Source organism: Caenorhabditis remanei, chromosome X (genome assembly GCF_010183535.1).
Source record: "Caenorhabditis remanei strain PX506 chromosome X, whole genome shotgun sequence".
Classification (NCBI taxonomy): domain Eukaryota; kingdom Metazoa; phylum Nematoda; class Chromadorea; order Rhabditida; family Rhabditidae; genus Caenorhabditis; species Caenorhabditis remanei.
This window is the reverse complement of record NC_071333.1, coordinates 15,121,154-15,133,062: the sequence shown is the minus strand read 5'-3', so window position 1 is coordinate 15,133,062 and position 11,909 is coordinate 15,121,154. Positions and strand designations below refer to the sequence as shown.

General features: G+C 35.8%; 2 protein-coding genes across 2 annotated transcripts; one reads left to right on the top strand and one right to left on the bottom strand.

Annotated features, from left to right (window-relative positions):
* Positions 1-2,976: 2,976 nt before the first annotated feature.
* On the top strand, positions 2,977-3,425 carry GCK72_024991 (uncharacterized protein; the record flags this gene model as incomplete). Its single annotated transcript, XM_003101142.1, has 2 exons — positions 2,977-3,009; positions 3,246-3,425. 2 exons carry the CDS (start codon positions 2,977-2,979, stop codon positions 3,423-3,425), a joined length of 213 nt encoding a protein of 70 aa, XP_003101190.1.
* A 640-nt stretch (positions 3,426-4,065) lies between these two features.
* Positions 4,066-4,565, bottom strand: GCK72_024990 (uncharacterized protein; the record flags this gene model as incomplete). Its single annotated transcript, XM_003101107.1, has 2 exons — positions 4,066-4,127; positions 4,181-4,565. 2 exons carry the CDS (start codon positions 4,563-4,565, stop codon positions 4,066-4,068), a joined length of 447 nt encoding a protein of 148 aa, XP_003101155.1.
* Positions 4,566-11,909: the final 7,344 nt, after the last annotated feature.

Genomic DNA, 11,909 nt, shown 5'->3' with positions numbered 1-11,909 from the left:
GAACGGAAGGATGAGCCAAGCTTGAGAAAAATGAATGGCCAAAACGAAAATTGACCAATAAATCTGAAGAAGGAAACCGAAAATTGGAATGTGACGCGAGTGGTAGGAGGATGTGTGCAAACGTGAGATGGGAATCTTGGATTGAGAAATTTTGAAATATGAAAATTTTGGTATTGAGCAAAAGACCTGAAAATCTAATACTGTTCGATATATACAGATTAGCCAAATCTCGGCAGGGGCCGTCGGCCCGGAGTCAAAAATCACAATTATTTCACAAAATTTTCCGAAGTTTTTCCATGGAAAACAGTAAAAAACATAATGAAAAAAAATTCGAAAAGATTCAAAATTTCAACTTTTTGTGCTGAAACCCGGGCCGGGTTGGTGGAAAATCCCAAATCGGTTTAGCCCGACCCGTTGCTAGTCTGGATAGATCTGTTCCCTTATCCGTATCAGTTTCCAAAATTTGTTTTCGATTTACCCCTAAGACAATATAACTTAAAAGACATCAACTACATACATCTCTTAACAGTCTGATATCTGATCTCCACGTACCTGTTTGTATCTTTCAAAAATCAGATCATAAATTAAATTGGGATTAATTATTATCTGTCACGTTTCTCTGGTTTATCAATGACTACGGAGAGATGCAACTTGATAAAAACATTGTCTTGGATTTTATTCAAAAGAGTTCAATAGTTCAGTTTTGAAACTCAAACAAAAACAAGATTCTATCAGAAAAAAACCATCAGTATGGTGCGATGATGATGCCATTGGACTTCGCATCAGCACCCACTAGTAGTTCATATTACACCCTCGTTTTTCCTCCCATCTCAGCACGTTCGGTTCGGCACAAAATCCAATAAGAAATCGACCACTTGGGCAAGGCGTGCAGCTCTCTGTCTTCGTTTTCCGTGCTTCTTTTCTAGAGTACTAGAGGTCCCCCCATGAAATATGATAGGTCTTGTCGAAACTTTGCCACTGCCATTGCCTGTGTGCAATATCTCGGCAAAAAGTGAGGCTCTTGTCGTGTTACTACATCAAAGACCCCATTGATAAGATATGGGTTGAACTATTTATTTGATGGGATGAAGGTGAAATAAACAAGATTTGGTGTTATCACAGGTTTGGCTGAGGTCAATAACTAACCAATGAGAAACCAACTAGTATTTTGTTTCTATCATTCTGGGGAATAATTTGAAAACTGAAAACAGATAAAGATTTGAGTTCAAAAATTAATGTTCTGACAAGGAAAGGTCATGGAGCCAATTTGGAGTTATGAGACGTCACCTATCATTGGAAAGCTGCAAAAACGCTAATTCCAATACATATCCAATTTTTGCTCTTGAGACTTGATATTTGTAAAAAACAATGTCGAAATTTGGAATATTGACAAATTAATACCTAATCACCCAAAAATTGCAACAAAAAATACAAAAAATTTCGCGTGACTGTAAGTTAATTACTTTTTCTTGGAAATTTGACCAAGTTTCTCTTTAATACCAGGCCTCGGGGGCGAAAATTGGTTGTATTTTTGGAATTAACTTTTTCTCAGCTATCGGTCACATTCTATGAATCCAACCTGACTCCATGACCTTCTCTGGTGAGATCGAAAGTGAAACTTTTGAAGTTATTCCACTAATTTGCAGACGCACATCTAAAAAAACCATTTTTGGAGACACGTCGAGCAACAGTCATTCACGACACACCTTTTCGCTCAAACAGTAAAAACGTGCTAGGGTTCATGTCAATAGAACAATAGCTACAAGCTACACCTCAACAATATGCATAAAAGAAGAAAGATATTTGTTTCAGACTAATATGTCAGTGTTGCACTATGCATTAGACGTCATTAGAAAAGTAGTGTAAGTGACAAAAAGAGGAAATCTTAGCCCCTGTTGTCGCCCTCATTCCCGCTGTGAAATATGTGAAATGCGAGAAGAACTAAATTGGAGATAGATGTCTCTTTATAAAAAGGAGAGGAAGGAGCCGTCAAGGATAGCCCCTCTCTCTTCTTTCTTCTTTTTCTCAACCTGAACAAAAGACGATTATGGGAGCCGTTGATTGATGGCGTCGGAGGGATGAATGGGACGACGAACAACGAAAAGACGTCGTTTGTGAAAAGTTGGAAAATGAAGGTAGCTACTGAATCTGCGTTGGAATGAAAAATGAGGAGACTGGTCCCAAAATAAAATGTAGAAAAAAATGTTGCGTGTGAGATTTTTATGAAAAACTCTTCAGTTTTTCATAAAAGTTAGGTGCTGAAGGACTCTTCTCATTTTTAGGCGTATTTTGAAAAAAAAATTTTAACTCTACTCTCCGGTTATTAATTTATTTTAACAACCTTGTTATAAGATTTTGTATTTATTTTCCATAAATAAGAATTGTTGCATTATCTTCAGTCTTCACTCCAGTGTGTAGCTTCATTTCTCAATTCATATAGTTGTTGTATTCAGTCTTTGTTTTGTGGTCGATAGTGTTGATTGATTCCAAGGTTCAAAGCTGACACGATTCGATGACAAACCATAATTTCCGTCTATCCGTCTTTGTATCTATCCCATCAAAGAACGGTTTTATTGCCACCATTCGCTGGATATGGCGTTGAAAAACGAAAAAAAGAGAAGAGAAGAAGAAGAAGCAGCGTCAAACGCATCAGATTCATTGTTGTTGTCGAAAGAGCGATCATCAGAGAGACACGCCGAGAGAAGATGATCAAAAGTGTGAAACACACAAAACCATCGTCATCAGAAGAAGAGTGGGGGTATAAAATCATTATCAATTGACTGACTTCTTCTCGCCTTGTTTTGGGAAAAAAAGGAAAAAGAGAGAAAAAAGGAGAAGGAGACGGAACGGTGAGTGTGATGGTGGTGACAATATTTATATTGGCAGAACACGATTTTACCGCCTGAGTGGCCTTGTTGATTTGATGTGTTGTTTTTTCAGTGATTCCGGCATTTCTTCAATTGTTACTGCAGCCGTATGGCGTCCTACTTTAAGATTCTAGACGTCACGGTAGGGTTTTTCATTTTTTCCTTTTCAATATAGAATTTTTATGATAGAAACGCTTTTACCTTTTCTATAGAGACTTTTCTGAAATAGTTCTAAATATTTCTACGAACATAATATTTTTGATCTATCAATGATATTTCAAAGACCAAATAGTGAATTCTGACAATATTTTTTAATCAGTGGTAAACACCACAAATATTGTTGTCAAATCATACTATCTATCATTTTTGAATTTTCAGTACAAATGTGAGAAAGAGTGTCCATGCCGTCCAGAAAACAAGTTGTCCTCTTCCCTCAAACTCTCCACTGAGCAACCAACAACTCCTTCCACTCAAAAGAAAGTTCGCTTCACCGTCGTTCCAGTCACCGAAACCAACACATACATGTCAGGAAGTCCAATCAGATCCGGGTGGTTTTGATGTCGACGTAGATCTGACGAAAATTTGCAAAAACATTGAATGATATTGTTTTTCGGTAGGATTGATATCAAATAAATCATATGATCGGATCGAGTTCAATCATGATAACAAACAAGTTTCCGCACATAGAAAAGTTGGATTACCACAGATAAGATTAAGTATAATTTTTGCAAAAAATATGAATCAAACTATAGAGAAAAACCAGGAAAGCACAGAATCCTAGAAAGTGGTTTTCATTTTCAACATAGAGGCCAATTAGGCGCGAAATTTGAATATTTCTTTTATAATGCGTTTCAGCACTACAGAAAAGCAAATATAACACTGTCTGCTAGTTGACCACACCAACGAAACCACTACGATATAATAACTCTTATCAGTCGCACAAACCAATGCCAGCCACCCTCTTTTCGCTCATTAACATCACTTTTCCTTCATTTATTTTTATTAAAAACTTACAAGAACAAAGTAAAACGACAGGGAAATCAAATGACACCAAATATGTTTTCTACAACAAAAAAAAAATGCAATTAGTTCACATAAAACTGTAACAAAAAATGGTCCCAATTAAATTTTCAAAAATGTTACAAAGTAATTTTGTAGAACTGTTGTCGAATTATGCTTGCCCATTTATTCTGCACATTTATTCGAGATCGCTGCCAACCACTGTTGGCTCCATAATATTCATGTCATCGTCAATTATACCTGAACATGTTTTCTTTACAATCAGAAAAATGGAAAAGTTGCAAGAGACTCACCTCCTCGTTTTAGCTTGTTTAGGATTTTCTCAACTTCTTGCATTTTGACGGAGTATGAGCGTACCACCTCTGCTTTGTCCTCCTGTACTCCTTTCACAATTTTTGCCAACTCGTCTATAATATCATTCTGTCCGTCGATTACTTTTTCATGCATTGGAATCGTTTCATTTTCAGTCTTGAACTTCAAATTCTTGTATTTCTTTTCGTAAAACTTGGCAGCTTCAAATAATTGTTTCTTCTTGTCCTCGAGTCTCCTAATTTTCTTGTCTGATTGCATCTTGAACATTCGAATTTTGTTCTTGATGCTGGCCTTTCTCTTCATCGGCTTGGTACGTATTGGAATTGTTTTCATCTTGGGTACCAAGTTCTCAGTTTTTGATTCCATACCTGAAATTAAATAGAAATAAGTTTTGAAGTGTAATACAATTGAAAGAAATACATAAGGATGGTTCAAATAATATAAAAGCATGTTTCTGTCATTTGAAAACTAATAACAAGCCATTAGCTACGTGTTCAAAGAAACTTAAAAATCATATAGTACACAAAGAGAAAATTGCTTTGTTTCGAAATCAGAAAACTTAAACCACTGGCTAGTTTATCAGTTTCCTCAGTATAACTCAGAAAAATTACACTAATTTAAGAATGAGCAAAAGTAAAGAGGTATTGAAAATTCCAAGTCCTTGTTTACATTTTTGTTTCAAACTGACCTCTGAGGGAAAAATAAATACAACTAGAAATCATAAATGACTCACTAATTTTGTGACAAGAGGTGGGGCTCTAGAACGGAAGAAATTATTTCAGTGTTTTGAGAGATTAAAATGCGGTTTGCCTCTTCCGCAGTGATAATTTCTGAAGAATAAAACATTTTGGTGATGACAAAAACGAATCGTTACAACTTTTTTCTGAAATGTTCATTTTGTATCTATCTTCCGAGGAATTATCCTTTTTCATTTCGCGCGCGCATCACTTTGATTCATATCAAAGTTTAAAAAACTCAATGATAGATAGTTCTACCTGATAGAATAGGAAAATATAAAAAAATAACAACTCGGCCCCTTCATAGAAGCTATAAAACTCCAACCGTCCAAATTGCTAGAAATCAGTGGACAAAGAAGACAAAGAAAAATGAAATACAACTCGATATGCAGAGAGGACAATACAAATGGGCATCGAAGAAATACGAAAAGGTCGGTATGGAACACCACAAGTATAATGTGATACCGTTGGTGTTCAGCATTCTGAATCAACTCAAAAAAAGACAAAAAAGAACATATAGAAATCTCGGTATCTTTGTTTTCTATTGTCGCTTCTTTGCAAAAATTGGACAGAAACTCAATAGAAAAAGAGAAAGTGTCTTGGTCTACAATGCTTGTATGGCTCGTAGTAATTGTTTGACCCCTAGCTAGTATATTTCCTCATCCTAACTATGTTTCCTCAGGATAACTCAGAAAAATCACACTAATTTAAGAATGAGCAAGATCAAAGAAAAATTGAACCTTCAATGTTCGTGTTGACATTTTTGTTTCAAAATGGCCTATGAGTGAAAAAGAAATACAACTAGAAATCACATATGACTCACTAATTTTCATAAAAAAGCTAGTGCTCTTTAACGGAAGAAATGGTTTCAGTGTTTTGATAGATTAAAATTCGGTTAACGATAGTTCTACCTGGGAAATCTATAAACGACAGTTAAACTCCTACCGCTGATTTGAATCGCTAGAAATCAGAGGACAAGAAAGACAAGGAAGAATGAAATAAAACTTGTTGTGCAGAGAGTACGATACTAGTCGGCATCGAAGAAATACGAAAAAAGGTCGGTATGGACTCGTGAGACACCACAAGTATACACTGATGCAGCTGGCGTTCAAAATTCAGAATCAATTCAAATAGAGACAAAAAAGAACATATAGAGTCATCTTCAATAGAAATATTGTCGCTTTGTCGTGAGAATTGGACATAAATTAAATGTAAGAAGAGCAATGGTTGCCCGGCACGTAGTAAGTAGTCAGAAAAATTCTGACCACTATAATTTTCCTCATCTGTATATCAGTTTCCTCATCCTAACTATGTTTCCTCAGGATTACTCAAAAGGTAATGAAAGAGAGAGTCGAATTTCGGGCGCACCGGTAGCACAGTGGTAGTGCTGCGGAGGCTTAATCTGTAGACGGTGGTTCGATTCCACTTCGGTGTCACCGATTTTTGAAAATCTCTTTCTTACTGCCTTTCGTGCGAAAACATCTTCTTTAGGGCCAACCCAAAGAGTAATACTCTAATTCCCATAACTCAGAAAAATTACACTAATTAAAGAATGAGCAAAATTAAAGAAAAATTGAAACTTCCATGTTTTTGTTGATATTTTCGTTTCAAACTGGTCTATGAGTAAAAAAGAAATACAACTATTTACATATTACGAATGACTCACTAATTTTTAGACAAGAGGTGGGGTTCTAGAACGGAAGAAATGACTCATTCCAATGTTTTAAGAGGTTAAAATGCGGTTTGCCTCTTCCGCAGTGATTATTTCTTAAAAATAAAGCATTTTGGTGATGACAATAACGAATCGTTACAATTATTTTTTCTGAAATGTTTATTTTGTATCTATCTTCCGAGGAATTTTCGTTTTTTTTTCGTTACGCGCACGCAACACCCCAATATCACAGTTTAAAAAACGTAATGATATGTAGATAGTTCTACCTGATAGAATAGGAAAATATAGAAAAAAACAACTAGGCCTCTCAGTTTTTTTTATGAAAGTAGCCATAAAACTCCGACCGCCGATTTGAATTTCTAGAAAACAGAAGAGAAGGAGGACAAGGAAGAATGAAACACACCTCGTTGTGCAGAGAGGAGAATACAAGAGGGCCTCGAAGAAGTACGAAAAAAACACGAGTATACAGTGATGCAGCTGGCGTTCAACATTAAGATTCAACTCAAAAAGAGACAAATAAAGAACATACAGAGTTCATTCTATCTTCATTTTCTATTGTCGCTTCGTCGTGAGAATCGGACATGAATTCAGTGGAAGTAGAGCAAGTGTCTTGATCTACAATTGTTGCCTGGCACGTAGTAAATAGTCAGAACATTTCTGACCACCAGTTAATGAATTAGTTTCCTCATCCTAACTATGTTTCCTCAGGTTAACTCAGAACAATTACACTAATTTAAGAACGAGCAAAATCGCAGAAAATTTGAAACTTATTTATTGTTTCCAACTCGCCTCTGAGGGAAAAAGAAATACAACTCTTTACATATTGAACATGACTCACTCGGTCCCTCTGTACTCATCTGAAGGTAGATATAAAACTCCAAACGTCGATTTGAATCGCTAGAAGTCAGAGGACAAGGATGACAAAGAAGAATGAAATACAACTTGTTGTGCAGAGAGGACAATACAAACGGGCATCGAAGAAATACAAAAATGGTCGGTATGGGACACCACAAGTATAGTGATACAGTTGATGTTCAACAGAATCAGCTAAAAACAAACAAAAAAGGACATATAGAGTTCTCCCTATCTTCGTTTTCTATAGTCAATTCATCGTGAGAATTGGACCGAAATTCAATGGAAGATAGGCGAGTCTTGGTTTACAATGGTTGCCTGGCAAGTAGTAAGAAATGAATTGAGAATGAAAAGTAAATTTGAGGTGAAAAGAATACAGAAGAAAAATGAATGAGAAATTGATAATGTGAAACACATGGGCGATAAAGAACTTAGGTTCTCCGAGAAATTCGTAAACAGGGAAGTGAAAACGTAAAGAACGAGACCTCAGATTGGGTCCAAATTTTCATAGAAAGGACAATGGGCACAAAAATTTTAAAAAGAGTAGGGTGCACAAGCCTTCTTTCCGTTGACAGCGATGACATGTGTGATCAATGCGTTTTTTGTGGAATTTTCGTTCAGGAGAAGCGAAAGAAATGAAATACATGTAGAGATGTAATGGATTAAAAAACTCTTTGTGTGGTGCGCAACACCTTAAAGTTCAAATCCGTTTCAGCTAATCTTTTTTAAGAAATATCGCACAAACAGGGGATTTGGTGACGAACAAATATCCCCCCATGTTTTTTTGACCAACCTGTGGATGGAAAGTCTCAAGTCTCAAAAAAAGTGTTCAGCAGAATTGAACACCGTAACCACCTCAACAGACAGAATAAAAAAATCAATTGAGCCTTATCCAAAATAAGTTTTATCAAAACTCACTGGAGTGTACTGAAGCGAGAAATGTCGCCAAGGGGAAACTATGATAAAACATATAATTTTTTTGTTATTCGAAAATGTTGGATTTGTTTGTCATCTGCGAGAATGCGTGATGTCTAATAAATTTCAAACCATGGAGACAGCGAAGTAGGTGAAGGGTCTGGACTGAAATTTGATGAGCAGGGATTTCGATTCTTTCCTGGTTGCAGGGTTTTCGATACATAACAAGTTTAATTTTGACATTTTCACTAAAAAAAACTATTAAATTTTAGACTGATGCATTGCTATCAAACATTCACAGCAATCAAAAATGAAAAAATGGACCAAAAATGGACTCAAAAATAGAGATACCTGAATATATATTATGACAATCAGAAATTCAGATTCAAATTTTCCCAAAAGGAGTTTAATCTTTTCTGCTCTTTTCAAGGGGGTCTAATTTTTCCCCCCAAAATTCTTGCTCTTTCGGAAGTTCGTTTTCTTTTGCTTTCTATGTTCACTGCTTTGCTTATGATGACTTCAGGGTTTAGAGAATTCGTCCAAAAGAAAAAAATAAGAAGATAGAAAAAGAGAGAGAACTCTCAGAAAACGTTCCCGAGACAAAGTTTTTTTTTCCTTTGATGTTTCCTTTGTTATTACTTTCCAGTGACCTTTTCAAAAAAGATGCAACTCATGAAAATTCTGAGTATACATCATCATTGGTGTTTTGTAACCATTTCAATCGTTTAACCGAAACTTTTCCCGAAATAGAACTATAATTCCTCAACTTCGGCATGGTCTGTCCTCGTCACTGAATTCTGATTCTGATTCCGAATAAAAATTATGTATAACTGACATGTAGTCTCTTCAGTTTCCCTCTGGTCTTACTTCCCTTCCTCACCATACAGTTCATTGTCACTGGTTTGTTGTGAATACATGGTGCATCTGTTAGTCATCATGTAGTGTTGAACACAAAGTTTTTGACATAAAAAGTAGCATCACATGTTACAAGGAACATGAACATTCGGGTGGAATGTGACAGAGTTTTCAATTATTTATCACCATTTTTCTTGTTTTTTTTTCTTTCTTCGTTTTTTGTTTCAGTTGACTAGCGTCTCCATTTCCAAAGTTGTCGAGGAATAGAGAAGAAATAGCTCGAGGGGAATAAGTATCAGAATTGCTTCGTCTAGTTCCGTTTTTTGGTGCAGTATTTTGTTTCGTTTTGAGAGGTTCCTTTCGTAAAGTTTCCCATACTTGTTGAAAAATTCTCTTTGCAAACAAACAAAAAAGTGGCGTGGATAAATAAAACTTTGAACAAAATTTCATTAACGTTTTCCCCCATCTTTTTTTCCAATTTTCTTCCATTCCCATTCTGCACCCGTTCTTTTTTGTGAAACTCCGCTGGGAATTTCAATTCTTGCTTGAATTTCCTTCGGTACCTCCTCTTCAGTTTCGTTTGAACAATTTCCTTTTTCACTACTCCCCTCAATTGAATCGACCGATTTCTCGAGAAAGCTCTCCTTTTTTTGGTCACTACCAAAACAGCACCCTCTTTTCATTCAACCCATGAAACCCGCGGCGCATTAAGATTGGAACGAACACATTTCCCAAAAAAAGAATGGGTTCTGGGTCTTTTTCTTTTTTCACAAGCCATATGTCGTGTCAACCGCCAAATACATTTTGCTCAGACTTCTTTCATTTCTCTTATTTACGGAGTGTTATCTAAACTTTACCCCACTGCATATCCAGAACTGGAAATATTAAGACTTCACTAAATCGTAAATTCAAGGATTAGACATACTGCGTTCAAAACAAGAAATTCACTTTTTTCCATACTCATTTTTTGAAGTATTCGCATCTGTGAACATTATTTATGTTACAACAGCTCACTTCTCTCATATTTCACCCTCGGGCAAACTTTTCCACATTTCCATCTTATTCTTTCTCTCATTTTGTCTCTCATAAAAAGTTTCTTTGGAAAATTTTTAATGAGTGAAAACTCGAGATTCATGTGACTTATCTTTCTCTTTCCTCCTCGATCTTAATAAAATCGTTCATTTTTACGACTCATCTTTTTTTCAGGGTTATTAAACTACTGCCCGTCTTCAAGCAGTTCGAAATTTTGGCACAAACGATGTTCATCTTTGCTGCAGTAAGTGTTCAAGTTTTCGACTCATTTTTCACATGACTCTGCCCTTCTGATCTGATCAAACAATATGCTTTTCTGTTTTCTGTGACCTCGTGTGTTGTGTTTATCTCCGTCTCCAAGAGGGCGCTTCCCCTTTCTTCCAATCGTTTTTTGACAATTTTCGTTTGTATTTTTTTTATGTTTCTTTTCAAATTTTCTATATTCAATGATCAGGACAACGAATGGAAATGTGACTCAACATAGGTTCTATCTATTATTTTTTCATTTCCTGTGTCGCTTCTAAATGACAACGATTTGCATGTATTATACTCAATTGGGTGTCTGTCTGACGATTTTCGCGAATTTTGATTTTTAGCTGTTTTCAGTCGCGGCTTAATTTGAGTGTAACGGCAGATTGATTCATTTTCAGTGCATGCTTATATTAGCCTGAGATCGATATCTCACTTTTTAATTAGCAAAAGTTTTCGCAGAAGGAATATCCACTTTTTCCCGTTTCTTTCATTTGAATTCAATGAGTTCACTACACCAAAGAGTATATTCAACATGTTCTTTCCAACTCTTACTTTCCATTCATACTCTTATCAATACTTTCACTCTTTTCAATGTGTACTCTCAATTAGAATATTCTCCATGTGCTCTTATTTGAATACATTTGCACCTCTCTTTTCTTTTCTTCTTTTCCTCTTTCTCTTTGATACTCACATACATACATGTGCCGTTCTTCTTTCCCTTTAGCCCAACCGGCTTTTAAACCGCAAAAAAGTCTATCTGGGCTTCTCCCTTTTTTTCATTTTATTTGCGTTTTAAAAAATAGCTCTTCCCTTTACACTTTTCGCGCTCCGCAGATCAAAAGTTTCAACTGCTATAGTTTTGATACACAAAATGTGTACAGAAGGAAACGTGGACATATAACTTTTGTTGAAACTTCACATTTCTTAATTTTCCTTCTCATTTTTCAACTCTCATTTATTTTTTTGTACCGTATAACCTTTTTAGCAAAAATTGAAGAAAAGAAGCAAATCTCTCATTTCTCTCTCTCTCTCTCTCTCTCTCTCAAAACAATCATATCCTCCTAAATAGATACAAATTTGTCAAGCCTTCTTTGTATTCCTCTCACTATTGATATTGAATGCTCAAATGATCAAAATAAGTCTTTTATCCGCAAGACATTTTTCTTCGGTTTTTTCTGGTAATGCGAATGTGTTCTCTCTGATCGCAACCTCTTTCTTTTTCTCTCTTTTTCTTTTTGTTGCAGACGTTTGCGTTGCATATTCATAGAACGTTAGTTTTCCTCCGTCATGTTTCTTCTCCCATTTATCATTTGTTTTTCTTCGGTTTTTTGAAGTTTAGCCCGCTTCTAAGTTTTCGTTTGTTCCAAGGACGTACTTGCTGTCTGTCTTACAACG